The sequence below is a fragment of the Lathyrus oleraceus genome, chromosome 1 (assembly GCF_024323335.1).
Source record: "Lathyrus oleraceus cultivar Zhongwan6 chromosome 1, CAAS_Psat_ZW6_1.0, whole genome shotgun sequence".
NCBI classification, from domain to species: Eukaryota; Viridiplantae; Streptophyta; class Magnoliopsida; order Fabales; family Fabaceae; genus Lathyrus; species Lathyrus oleraceus.
The window spans coordinates 94412973-94427078 of NC_066579.1; the positions used below are offsets into that span (position 1 = coordinate 94412973).

Genomic DNA, 14106 nt, shown 5'->3' on the forward strand with positions numbered 1-14106 from the left:
TCTATGATACAGCGATATGTTGCTTTCCTTTTGGAACATTATCAGTTATACAACATACTATATAAGATTGTCATTTGTATGCTTATAGACATGTTCCGTATATAACCATGCTGCAACTGCTCTTTGACAAGGGTACATAAATAACATTGGATTATACTCTAATGGAACACCTTAGCTGTCTTCTGCATTTTGACGTTAAAAAAATGTTTAGTAATCTAATCTAACCTCATCTTCATATCAATCACTTGGTTGCCTGAAAATTGCACTTGACAAAGGTACATAAAATTGCATTTTGAAAAGGCAAACTGAAACTTTAAAATTCACACTATGGCAACATCTACAAGTGTCAGCGACCATTTGTCTATGACTTTGTTTATTTTCATTATATGAACCTTTTACTTGCAAAATATACGTTATTTATGTATTTCATTTATGTATATCGGGAATAGGAAAACAAGAGAGCTCCTTTTGTTGTTATAATAATAAAATTAATAAAATAAAACAAGATGTTGCAACAGGTTCTCCCGCGCGGTGATACCAACAAAGATGTCACTTCATTTTCTTAAGTTATATAGACACTAATTCATCGTTTGGTTATCAAATGCATTGCGAGAAAATCATACAAGAATTTGCAACAAAGAAATATGAAAAGGGCCAGTCACATACAATGGCTCCTAACCTAAGACACTAAAACAAAATAAAAAAAAAAAAAAAAAAAAAGAATTTCACAGAAGATTAGACCCGTATCAGCAATAGCATTGTATCGGCAGTAGCATTGCTCCATATTAGGTTAGTTGTTGAACGGAGTGACTGTGAGATCGCCACATTAAGCTTATAGACAATCCATCAGCAGATAGTGGCACATCTCTTCAGCTCAGCTCTGGTTTCCGTGTATACATCCAAGAATCAGCAGTATCAGACTATCAGTGCCGTCATTTGTCATCATCATGAGTTTTAACAGCAATAAATAAACGTACACACATGGTTCGATGCCAAAAAAGATCCCATCAAACTATTCGATGACTTGTGTAGAGATTTTAAATTATGAGATGCACATAAAACCTCTATAAGCACCCGCGTTACGAAGCAGCAAGAATAATCTAATCCGGTTAGAGTCACGACACATCCTGAAGTACAAGATTCAACTCGTGTGCAGATTTTGCAATTGATCCTCCTCTTCTGCAGATGAAGGGACAAAAAATAATATGGAAATTAACATGAGAAATTCTAAATCATCCGAATACATAATTTCCTGATTACTTTTAGCACAAAAATTCTATTTTTTTTAACTTCCAAAATCTATATTTGCATATAAAGGTGAAACGAATTTTAGTGTAGCCTTTTTTCTCTCAATTCTACCATTTATTTAAATTAACATGAAGTTAAGAAAACCATTTGTAAATTAAAAAGTAATTAGCATCACTCATTTAGCACCACCAGAATCGAATAAAACAAAAGGAAAATTATTCTTTTAATAAAAGACAAACCGATAAACTTAAACATGTACCTCATTAGAGAAGGTAGGAAATGTTTGACTTTTTCGAGCTCGACAAAGCAGAGGTTGCAACGCTCTAGCCTGGATCATATTAACAGTCAAAAATGAAATTATGTAATGGAATATATAAAAAGTAAAATAAAATAAGTCAGGAATGTGAACCTGTTCTCTGCTTCGATATCAACACCAACAGAGGGTTTAGCTGATAGCGTTGAATAGATTACTGAACCAAATACTCTGACCAGGTTCAATAACATTTCCACAGATATAGATAGATGTCTACAATATATGATACGAAAATTATCAACATAGAAACTAAATCTATAAAATTTATAATTTACCAGTGTAATTAAATGAATACGCATTGAAATTTCCCATGCTCATCAATTTAGTCAATTTGTTATTTACTAATGTAATCATCAATTTAGTCTCAAAATTGTATTGTAGAGTTAGGCAATTAGGGCCTCAAAATTAACAAATTTGCAAAATAACCTATGGTATCGAAAATTATCAATCACTTCCAAACAATTTTAGAAACTAAATTGACCTCCCAAAATAAAACAATGTAATCAAGAATTTTCACTTGTAGGAATCATTTTAAAATTATGGTTAATTCTTGGGATAGTCTTACGCATAGAATTTTGAGGGCTAAATTGGAGTTCACTTAATATACTAAACACAACAAAAACACTGCAGCTGGAAAATTTTATGGGCACACAGTCAAGTAATGTTTTGATAGCTAATCCAAACATGAAACCTAAGATATCTTGCAGTGCAAGTGATTGATTACTTGCATAAATTTATAAGAAAAACAATGAAACATGTTAAGCCAAAATATATAGAAGACGACAATTTTCGCTGCAATGGAGACAAATGAATCAATAAAGGTGGATGAAAAATTATGTCAAACAAGAAACAGAAGAAGATGCATCACTTACCTATCCATTTCACTTTGTAAAAGGTCACTTAGAAGTGGCAGAAGACTTGTAAACAAGTCAAGTGTGACCATATCAATTTTCTCCATTATAATGCTAACAATATCAGCAATCACCTGGAATAAATACAATTAAATCAAAGTATTGTTAGAACTCAATATGCCATAAAAGAGAACACACAAAATTGAGAAGTTGTAACTGAAAACAAGCAGCTCAAAATGCTTACAGCGTGATCACCCATCTTTGCCATTGTGCTAATGACTTCTGTAACATCATTTCTTTCCCAACGTCCGTAGACCACCTGAAATACAATGGTTTCGGAATTCATCAAATCTATCACTGGTAGTAGACTTCACTTATTTACCAAAATTTCTTTCAAATTGGTCTATATATCATTAATCATTATTTGTTCTCATTAGGATTAAACATCCAGTTACTGTAAATAGCAGTCTTTGCTTTGTCGTTCGTAGTACATGATTGAACAAAACATATGTCAATAGTATATATTATGATTTATTTATTTTTCTTCCACCAAGTCCATAAAATTTCAACAGATATGTTTTCCTCCAACCTTGTTTTTCTCCACTTCTCTAAAAATTATCTTCTTTTGTCATAAAAGAAAAAATAAATAAAAAGGATGCTGAAGTGAGTAATGTCCATCCAGGTTGTCATCCTACAACCCCAACTTGTTTGAAGTTTAATATCATGCAAAGACTCTAACTCATTATACAGAAAGCCAATACAAAAGTAATCATAAAAATCACAAATTCAATCACCAATACCTTCAGCTTAGATGAACGACTCTGCATTGAACTGATAAATTCATCATGTTGTTCCATCACATCAGCAATAGAATCTTCATCGCTAGCAGAAAATGTGGCCTTCTCAGTGGATATGGAATGTGTTCTCTGTTTAACATCCAGGGATAAGTAAACAGTGGGACAGCTTCTCAAAATCGTGGGACCAATATATATTACATCCAATAAGAGAGAAAGTATTTGAAAGAGCGTGTATTGCTAGAACTTTTGTTGTAAACAAAGTTCGGGAGTATTAGATTAAACTCATCCCCAAAAAGCCTCATAGGCAACACGAAGGTCACATTTCTAGGAAAGGTGTCACTAGACTACCCCCTCAACTCAACACAACCCATCACACTAAAGGTATTGAATCGCTACAATGAAGGTAGACAAAGTGGCCCGATAAAAGACCATAAGGGTGGTCGCAATTAAAGTGGTTTGGTCCAACATACTCTTAACACCCAATCATGTTGCATGGACGACACATGAAACTTAACAATAGATCTAGTATAAATTGTGATAATATCAAAACATTTGTCTTGGGTCTAACTGAACCCCACAAAACTGGCATGAAATAGAATGGAAGGTATGAACTGCTCAAGACTTATAAGTACTACAAAGGTCATTTCAAGGCAATGTAGGTGTAAGTCCAATTCCTCAACCCAGCGCAATAAAATACAATGAGTATAGAACAAACTAAGAAACAGTATAATACCCCACTGAAAGGAAGCACATGAACTGATGGTGTCCTCCCATGAGAAATTCTGTGTCTAGGTTCCTCAAAATTAAGAGAACGTTCCCTCTTTTCCAAATTGAGAAGTGAGCGCATTCTCCCTATATAATTTAAAGAGCATAAAAATAAGAAACCATTTATAATTGAATAATGATATGATCATTAACAATTTAAAGATACCTCTTTTCTGTACTTCAATGGAACATCCATCTCTGTTCAGTTTCTGGCCGCCTTCATCTGTCACAAGAAAGAACTCAAATTAGTAGTGCACCATCCAAGAGGACAAAAGAATTTCACAAACAAGTATGCATCAATCAATCATTGTAACATAACAAGGTCAGCTGGACATTAGGTTCATAGGTTGAATGGGCTGTTTTAATTGAGTTTATGTTTTGTCTCACTGTAGTATTGTGTTTACCATCCTTCTCATTTCACATTAGATTAAAACAGCTATATGCAAAACTACAAAGAGAAGCTGTAGGCACAACCACTTCCCCGTAAGAGTATGTCTTAAATTTTAACAAGTCACTCTTTTGCACAATATCACATGCCTGCAGCAGCCAAAAGTATATAAGCAGAATAGCTTGCTAGACAATTAAGGATCCTTGATATCTGTAATTGCAGTTTGGGGTTTCTCTTCATAGTGTGGAATTTACTTGTATATAGAAGGGATTATTTTTCATTCGCAGTGCAACTTAAGTTTATCTTTAGCAAAATTATTTTCCAACTCAGACAGCCTTCTACTACTTTCTTTTTGAGTAACACCGGGAAGGCTTTCTGACTCAGACACGTGAAATATATTACAATTAAAAGAGAAGCTGCCTTTCAATTTCTGTGAAAAACAAGAAAAATACTAGCAGTGAAGAAAGTAATTCACTTAAAAGTTTAAAGTCGCAAGTACTTAAAATGGTTTCATGAGGCAAGTAATACCCCACACATGAAAGTTTGCTAAATGTAGATAAAGCACATGCTCACAACTGTACTTTTTTTATTCATAATCCGCCGTAATTAGGGTCTTTGGATCCCTGGTGGGTTCACAGGAGTATCTCTGTGGCTCTTTGGACAGCCAATGAGACTAATACTGGTTCGGCAACGTAGACATTAAATTTTGCAACTTCCCGTTCCTTCTGTTTATATGACTCTAGAAATCCAACATGCAAGTACTTGAGAAAAAATCATTACACTAACTATACAATTAAGTAGTTATCACCTTGAGTTGAGCTTACAGAAGCAGGCAAATTATTTTTATCTGCAAAACCACCTAGTTCGCTACACTTAGAAGCTGCAAATTCAGTTACAGAAGAGAAAGGTGGCTTATCCACATCATCTCTGCTGTTCGTAAATTTCCGTATATCCGTTGACTTTGACTGCAAAGATATTGGCATTGTTGTTCCGGCAACACCGACTTCTTTTCTAGAATCAGCTACAGACTCTGACCTCGTGCTAGTTCTGGGGACAATAACAGGTACAATATCTGATTTATTGATGAGTGGAAAACTTGATGTGGTATGTGATTTCAAAGAACTCCTTTTCTGAGCGGTTGTATTAAGCACTGCTGCTGAACCAACAGAGACTGTTTTTGAACCAGAATTAGAATTTATCCTTTGAGGAGTACTTGGTGCACTTCCTGTGGCTTCATGCAATCAAAAGTCAAGTAATGAGAAGTTGTGGCCATAAGCATAATTATGAACAATAGGATCCAGGCGGATCAAAACAAGACAGATTAAACAAGCCATTCAATTAAACAAATGCCTAAAAGCAAATGGAAGAATTATAAAAGGAGAAAGGATATATACATGCCAAATATTTTCCTTCCTTCAAGGGGTCTGAATCATGAGAAATTGACAACCTTCCAAGAGATCTTGTTTCTTTGAGTAATGGATCCGGATTTTGTGAGCTAGATAGCCTAGCCTTAGCTGTGATTTCATTCAATACAGTTGTATTTCCACTTGAGGATTTAGATTCTGAACGGCCGTTTAGTTGGTTCATACTATTAAGAGCATATGGTTCTATACGCTGGAGAAGACGTCGGAAATGTAAAAATAGCACATTAGCATCAAATAGTGTCAAATACAACCATTACTAGAAGCAGAAATAATTTCTGAGACAAATACATACCGAGATGTCCACGACCCAGACTCCAACACAACTTTGATTGTATGAACAGCCAAGAAGTTTTCCTTCATGAACATTAAGATCTGACAATCTAGACCAACCCACATCAACCATATCATGGCATCTTATAGGTTCCCAAGAGAAAACCTAAACAAAATCAAATGGAACAGTTACCTAGATAAATAGTTCTCACATAGTAATCAACTAAAAGAGGAGCTTACCTTTAAACTCTCATGCAAACCACAAAGTAGGGCCCTCCCGTCAGGACTGAAAGTAAGAGAACGTACTCCAGTTGTCTAAAACAAAATATACAAAATTCTTGAAGATATTCCTAATAAACCAAAATTAACTGTACTAATGTCGACTTTAAACTCCATCCAAGAATAACTAATAAAAAATTTCTATAAGAGAGTACCTCAGGGCCAGCTGAACCAATAAGCTCAAAAGTTTCAAGGTCCCAAAATTTAACTGTCCTATCAGCAGAACCTAGGCATGGGAAATAAATAAATGAAATGAAATTACAATTGATTTCATTTACTTAAAGATAGAGGGGGGGAATAGAAGCTTACAGAAAGAGAACAGCACAAGAATCTGGTACTAATTGTTACATAGTCATGTAAATAAAATAACCTAAAACTGTCAACAAACAAAATGTGACAGCTAGGTAAACCAAATTGGGTTGCTTGTTTTTTGTAAGTTAGGTTACATTTTATTTTATTTTATTTAATAAGTTTCGTTAAATTTAGTTATTGTATTTAGTGGTTAAATTTTAATCCTAATAGAATTTGACAAAGATAGGCTACAAAAATTAATGAGGTGCAACCCTTTCACTCACAAGTCCTCTCTTTGTTATGGATTTTTTTGGCTATTTCATTAAGCTTGATGCGTTGACCCCGACTATCCCGAATGCATTATGGCCTTAAGCCTTATCTAACCGAGATTCAGTCTAACCCTAGCAATGCCAAATTCAAAATATTCTCTGCTGTCCTAAATCAGTGATAAACTTAATTGGAATTCATACTAGCCAGTAGCCTCCCATGATGAATTACACCATGGTTGTAGACTTGAGCACACTACCCAGATTCAGTTTCATTTTTTGAGCTACCTAAGAAACAATACTCCCTCGGGTCCTTTTTATTAAACACATTCAGGTTATTTGTTGGTTCTAAATATAAGAAACAAAGTACAGTTTTTAAGTGTATTAATTATTGAAATTCCATCTATACCCCTTTTTTTTGGAAGAAAAAAATTAAAATTAACTCATTTGAATGTGTTCCTTGGTCTATTTAATTTTTGGCTTTTGATTTTAATAAATTAGGGCTCAAGGAAATACATACAAGCTCTTACTATTTTTTCTCCTCTTATTTAAAAGTCGTAACTTCAACAAAACAAAACAAAAAAAACAGATTGAAAACAAGGTAGCATTTTAATAACTACTAGAAAAAGTAAAACCATATCAATTAAGAAAGAAAATAAAAACTAACCAAACACACCATTACGTGTTGTCAAGGCACTGACTCTTTTGATTTTATTAGAAAAGCAAGACTAACCTGTTGCTAGTAGAAACTCGCTGGGGTGAAAATCTATACACTGGATTTGGCCCTCGTGACTCTTGAAATCGTGTAAGAGTTTTCCGGCAGTTAGATCCCACAACTACAAATTGTATACATCATATAATTTACATCAAGTTTAAGGGGAAAAAAACTCGTTTATTAGTGAAGTGACAGTCCCAGCATATAAGCCTACTTGCACTAATCTATCACAATCCATAAAAGTATTAAGATAATATATTGCAAATTGTGCACCAAGTAAATGACTGATGAACCAAGAACTTGACAGGATTTTGAAGAAGTCACATACCATTATCAATAAGATTGGATAACTCATTTCAAAATATTGTGATTTGCGGCAGATGGGTCTTGTTTATACAAAAAGAAAATATTAAAAAAATTATTGTAAAGGAGAGAGAACTAACACGATAAGGGTGGTAAGGCATCAAAGAATATTTGTAAAAAAACAGACTTTAAAATCAGCAAGGCTGTTCAATCTTGCCACATGCCAAGAGGAGAGAGTCCTTGAAACAGCCATAATTTGAACACCAGTGAGAAGCTGGTAAAGAGAAGCCTACCATAAAGCAAGTTCATGGCAAAGGATTCAAAACAAATGCGAGCATTCGCCTCCGAGCAAATGCACCAAATGATTATATAGAAAGCATGCAGTTTTAAGCCTCTTTATTTTTGGCAAATCGCTTATAAAGAGCTGTGCATTGTTGAGGGAGAAGGTCCGGGCAAACTCAGAAGATAACGTTTTTTTTTTGTTTGGACTAATGAGAGGCCAGTAAATAGAAGCCTGTCCTAAAGCAGGTACATGGCAAAGAATTTAAAATAAATGTGAGCATTCCCCTCCGAGCAAATGCACCAAATGATTGATTATATAGACAGCATGCAGCCTTAAGCCTCTTTATTATTGAGGAACCTCTTATAAAGAGCTGTGCAATGTTGAGGGAGAAGGTTCGGGCAAACTCAGAAGATAATGTTTATTTTTTGTTTGGACTATGAAAGGTGAAGTGATAGGAACAAAGGCGTTCTACTCCCCTATTTTTTGTTTAGACTATGAAAGGTGAAGTGATAGGAACAAAGGCGTTCTACTCCCCTAGAAAGCATTCAATTCAAGAAAACAAACACAACTATGGTGAATAGAAAAAGAGCAGAAAAGTCATCTTGCCTAAAGTATCAGGATCGGATTCCTATCCACACTCCAGGAAGAAGTGACCGACCATAGATAACAGACAATGACCCCAAACACAGAAAATTACTTGATAGAGTTTCAGGTGTAAACAAAATATAGGTGAGAAAATTCAAGACAATAGTATTTGTGAGAAATTTGTAAATGAATGCTCTAATTCCGGCGAGCTACAATACAGCTTATATTGTAACTGTGCAGGGCTAACTGCCCAAACTGACATGTAACTGAAATACCTAAATGAGCAACAGAATGTACTGATACAGCTTATCTGTAATGTAACTATATACATGTGTATTCAGTTGTATGTTTAGCATTCAGAAATAAAAAAACTGATACAAATTCTTTCAATTTTCTCCTTTTATATTTCTAGCGCTTTTCCTCATTATCTCCCCGAGCCACCTGCTTCCGGTTATTATGGTCACCTTTTTTACTTGCTGAACCGACATTTCATGTTCCGGGTAATCATCAGTATAGTAGACTTTGAATTTGCTATTCACTTTTTGTCTTTGAGGGCACCCATCATTGTTGTGATACGTGAATAAATCTTGATGCGAATTTTTGTTTCATTCAGCTATCTTCATCACATCCCCCCAACAGAACATCCAACAGTTCTTAATTATGATTACTTTTTCTTTGATAGTTATATACAATTTACAATAAAATACTAATTCAGTATTTCTTGGAAACTTTCATAGTATTGATTCAGTGACTCGGTAAGCATGCGGAATTCAGCAACCAGATAACAGAGAAGTACAGATATATTTATGTCAATTGATTGCAACAAACTTGTTATAGAATCTGACTCCATTAATATTATGTTAAGAGAAAGAAATTCTAACCTTCACAGTATTGTCTTCCCCACCTGACACAACCCAGCGTCCATCTGGGGTAAACCTAATTGCATTTACCCCTCGAGTATGGCCCTTGTATGTATGAATACAACCCTTCTTTCTGATGTCCCATATCTTAAGATTTGTGTCTAGAGAACCAGATGCAAAGAACTCTCCAAAAGGATGGAAGTCTACTGATGTACAATTGGACCTATGACCGGTAAGAGTTCGAACAACTACCAAAGAAACATAACAGGCTCAACATATTAGTACAAACAAAAAAGTTTAGGTAAAAATACTGAATAAGTTTTAAGGAATCAAAGCTAAATGGCAAGTAACAACTTACTCTTTGCCTCCTCTAAGTCCCAGAGTTTAATAGTACCACTTGCAGCTCCAGCAGCTACCAACACTTCAGAGGAATCAAAGTTAACAGAGTCTATTCCACTCGAGTGTCCTGAGAGACTCTGCAAAAGGTGAAACACTCTACTGAAAATAAATACATAAAAATATATTCTCTCTAGCCAGTAAACCAACAAAAGTATGTAAGAAGATGATGATAGTACCTTCACTTATTATCACAAGAAACAAACCTAAATGCATATATGAAAGAAACCAATCCCTTGTAAATCCCAAGAGGACACTCTGGCATTTGTTTCAAGTTTTGTAAATCCGTTCCCAGGAATAACATTCTAGGTATAATGGGAATCCTATTCCTAGGTACCTATTTATTCTAAAAAGAATGCCAAACTTTTATAATATTCCCATATATAAGGTAGTTAAAGGAATTAAAAATAAATTTACATCTAAATTTCATTTCCACCTCATGTGAATCCAAAATCCATTTTGTACCCACTCGCTTGGGAATGTTTTCATAGGAATGTGCAAACCATTTTTTGCCTAGGAATCTTTTATGCTAGAAAAATACCTTTTTTGTGAACTTCCCGCAAACATAGGAATACACACTCCAATAGTTGAGCAATTGCTACCGTACAACCTTAAAAGGTTCAAGCTTCAATCCCATTGGGTCTGGGCAAGGTAGGATAAGTACTTATCGAAAGGAACAGGCATCCCTGCAGTGTTGCCGTTGATTAAACCAAGAAAAATAACAGAATCCTATTTCTTTGAACTTCTAAGAGAGGAAACCTTTCCGTTCTTCATAAAATAACAAGGAGATCGTTTCAGCCTCGAATTCGTTTTATATGTTTACATTTGACTCCAAGCCCCAACCAGCTACAGAAAATCTCCGCATGCATGATGCATATTCATAATAACTTGCCACTCAACTTTCTCTCAAAACACCTAAACTGAATTGCTCAAGATTCATAAGACAGACCCGCATCTGATAAAATATAATTATTGGTTGAAAGAATATAGTCCGCAGATGCAGACGTATCAGGTGGCTTATACATTATAAGAACAGAGGTAAAAAGCGAAAAACTACCATTATGTGAGGTTGACCCTAAGTAGAAGAAAAAGAAATAGAAAATTCTGATGATATGACTAACACATTCACTGTGAGTGAACTCAATTCAATGCTACCTTGAAAATAAGTTCCCATACTAAACCATCCAGACATCTGTGTTTCCCTTTCAATCCTATGTTGTCAATAGTGACACATTGTGCTGCAATTGCAGTAGGGCAGCGCAGAACAGCAGCTAGCCAACCCCAGACACAAAATTATAGAGGAAAATGGAGTTGCTGCTGTTGCAGTCGCATTTGTGCTTCGGACTCAAACTGTGTTTTGAGATGGTGGCACTGCTAAGGAGTTTGATAGTGATAGGGTTTGAAAACACAGAAATTCCTGTAAATTGAATCCCTATTAGTTACATGAATATTTTAGGGTTTTCTAATATAATGAAAAAACCTGTTATCCCTCTTCTCTTCAGTGTGGGCCAGATACACATTTTTCCCTCTCTTCTCTTTACTTTCCCTCTGCCTTCTCTATCACGTAACCCCCTTCTGCCTGAGAACCAGCAATTGAGGTCCCAGCCCCGCCTTTGTGAGCCACCGCCGTCTCCAACCACTGACATCCCATCCTCTTCATTTTCCAACAGCCATGACAAATCCTACTCCTTCTCAACCATCAGCAACTGGTGGTTCAGTAGGTTCCTATGCGCACAATATTTAAACCAAGTGGTATAATGTTGATATAGCATGGCAGTGGAGTAGTTTAACGGACAAGAAGGATAGGAAGAAGGTTACATGTGAATCATGTGGTCGATGTACAGGAAGAATGTTTGATTGATTGTTATTGATGAGAATTTGTACTCGAGCTATGATGTTTCATTCCTTTAAGCCTTAGAGGTTTAACTTGTTGTTTCCTTGAATCTTGATGGTATATAGATGTATGTTTTGCTTTAGACTTGTGACTTTTCATTTCTAACCAAGAATATTTCATGAATTTCGAGTAATGTGTTTCATTTTGTAGCAATTATGTGTTCACTAGTATTAATTGTGTAGTATATCCAAAATAATGATATAGCGGCCATTCTATACCCTGCAATCTCAGTTTTGAAGGCGTTCACTCCGTAAATCCGGAACTAACAACATAGTTTCGACCACCGGTTACTATTTACCACACAAGTTAGCTTCCAATGACACCAAATGTAAAAGAGGGCAAGAAAATAATCCTTGTATCCCAATATAATATAAGGAAAATCAAAAGCATGTATACAATCAATGACATGGAATCCTTATAATTTATTAACTTTTTGGGTTTCAAAGAGCCTAGCAGCGAAGTGGAAAAATGTGGTTTGACCTCCAGCCCCGGCATATCATATGTCTCTGTAGCCAACCTTTTGGCTATGGGTTGTGCTTCCGGGACAGTCCTTTTAATTTCTATCCAGAGTGAAATAAGAAAAATACCTAAAACAAACTATTTTGAATGCAACTTTAAAAAGATGAGGAAAGGAGAACGAACCAGGATAGCATTCGGTTTACCAATAGCCCAAAGATTAACCTTGTGGTCTTCCCCTCCAGTAACAAGAACCCTAGATGTTTTTCTTCCAATCTTGAGGCAATTAACAGCAGAAGCATGTGCTACAAACTCCTCTAAACACAACACGTCAAGGCCAGCAATAATTGAGAAAAAAAATCTAAACACAAGTGCGTAAATTACACCAAACAAAATGTAAGAAATGAAGGATACGGAGTTTGTAGGCACGTTTGGTAGTCATCGGTAGTAATAAGCAGTACAGAAACCAAAAACCCTATAAACTCCAGTTACGACAGAAACTCAAGCTCTCTGTTAGAGGCATTCGAATCCACAGATCTAATTTTGTCCTCTAAAATTCCCAGATCCAACCAATGTGAGTTGATCCTGACAAATTTTCAAGTGAATAATTGCGAAAAGCTAACCTAACCTAATCAAAATGCAAAACAAGAGAACGTGTGAAACCTAACCTAACCTAACCTGTAGTAGTTTTATTCACCGTAAAGCTACAGATTCTTGCTTCAGAACTTGAACACGTTCACTTTTGCCTACTCTTGTTGCAGATTTCGTGCAGAACGGACACAAGCAAAGCAAAGTGTGAAGCGTTGTTAAGCATTAAAAGATTTAGAGCAGCGAAGGGTGACTGTAACAATGGCGGCGAGGTTTGAATTTCGTCCTCCTCTGTTGTGGTGGTATGAATCCAACAGCAGCGGAGTATTTGGCAGAGGATCTGTCGGTAAAAGAGAGCGAACCCCAATCCCAACGAAGAAGAAAGTAAAGAGGCGCTTTCACGATCTGCGACTGTCCCTCAGTAATGATAATGCTTGCTTATGTTCAAATTAATCTATCACTGTGAGGGTGGGAAGGTTCAAAATATAAAAAGTAACAGAAATCACACCAAATTTTGTAAATGTATATAAAAGCTGTTTGTTACCATTTCTTTATTATAAAATTTCTTTGACTAAACTTACTAAAAATATAAAAAAAATTGTAATATACTATAAGTCTATTTCTACATTACAAGTCAATTATTATAAATGAAACGAATAGATTAAAATATATATATATATATATATATATATATATATATATATATATATATATATATATATATATATATATATATATATATATATATATATATATATATATATATATAAAAACAAGTTTTAAGTAATAAATTTCAAATACGATTTAAAGTCGCTATTTTTTTCTCATACAGTGACTTGCGTTAGAGTGTTAACTTTGTAGATCAGTCCCCTTTCTACCGCGTCACAAACTTAGAATCACTTTCACTTCCGATCATCACTTTATTTCTCGTTCCCAAATGAAACAGTGTGGTCGTCAGTGGGAATCCACTTCTGATTCACATGTTCTCCATAATTCCACGGTCGATCTTCAATTCACTATATTGTTAGCTTTATAAATCATCGAGTCAAGAGCCTCTGAAATCGAACGTGTAGATCCATCGCATTCGATCTGATTAAGCATCGTTTTAACTCTGATTTTCTAAATTCTGAGATC

At 35.2% G+C, this 14106-nt stretch overlaps 1 protein-coding gene across 3 annotated transcripts; it reads right to left on the reverse strand.

The window, feature by feature from the left end:
* Window positions 1-532: 532 nt before the first annotated feature.
* LOC127118736 (katanin p80 WD40 repeat-containing subunit B1 homolog KTN80.4) lies at window positions 533-13472 on the reverse strand. 3 transcript variants are annotated; one of them, XM_051049009.1, is made up of 19 exons: window positions 13063-13472; window positions 12799-12934; window positions 12571-12701; window positions 9997-10114; window positions 9660-9886; window positions 7626-7728; window positions 6491-6561; window positions 6297-6371; window positions 6079-6222; window positions 5757-5976; window positions 5171-5593; window positions 4141-4197; window positions 3943-4061; window positions 3213-3338; window positions 2657-2731; window positions 2434-2546; window positions 1658-1774; window positions 1508-1576; window positions 533-1179 (listed from the first exon to the last, which is right to left on the reverse strand). In XM_051049009.1, exons 2-19 carry the CDS (start codon window positions 12824-12826, stop codon window positions 1116-1118), a joined length of 2280 nt encoding a protein of 759 aa, XP_050904966.1. In that variant the 5' UTR covers window positions 12827-12934; window positions 13063-13472; the 3' UTR covers window positions 533-1115. The 3 variants fall into 3 exon arrangements, with proteins under 3 accessions (XP_050904966.1, XP_050904953.1, XP_050904959.1); XM_051048996.1 differs by having other exon boundaries at window positions 12799-12969; XM_051049002.1 differs by having other exon boundaries at window positions 12799-12969; window positions 13053-13472.
* Between the last annotated feature and the right edge of the window lie 634 nt (window positions 13473-14106).

What these genes read in the sequence shown, in the direction of transcription:
- LOC127118736 (XM_051049009.1), bottom strand. Translation starts at nt 12,826, where the DNA reads ATGACTACCAAACGTGCCTACAAACTCC. An exon ending in GTAAACCGAATGCTATCCTG is followed by an intron (nt 10,115 to 12,570) that starts GTTCGTTCTCCT and finishes CACCTTTTGCAG; the next exon opens with AGTCTCTCAGGACACTCGAG. An exon ending in TTCCTACCTTCTCTAATGAG is followed by an intron (nt 1,180 to 1,507) that starts GTACATGTTTAA and finishes CTTCATCTGCAG; the next exon opens with AAGAGGAGGATCAATTGCAA.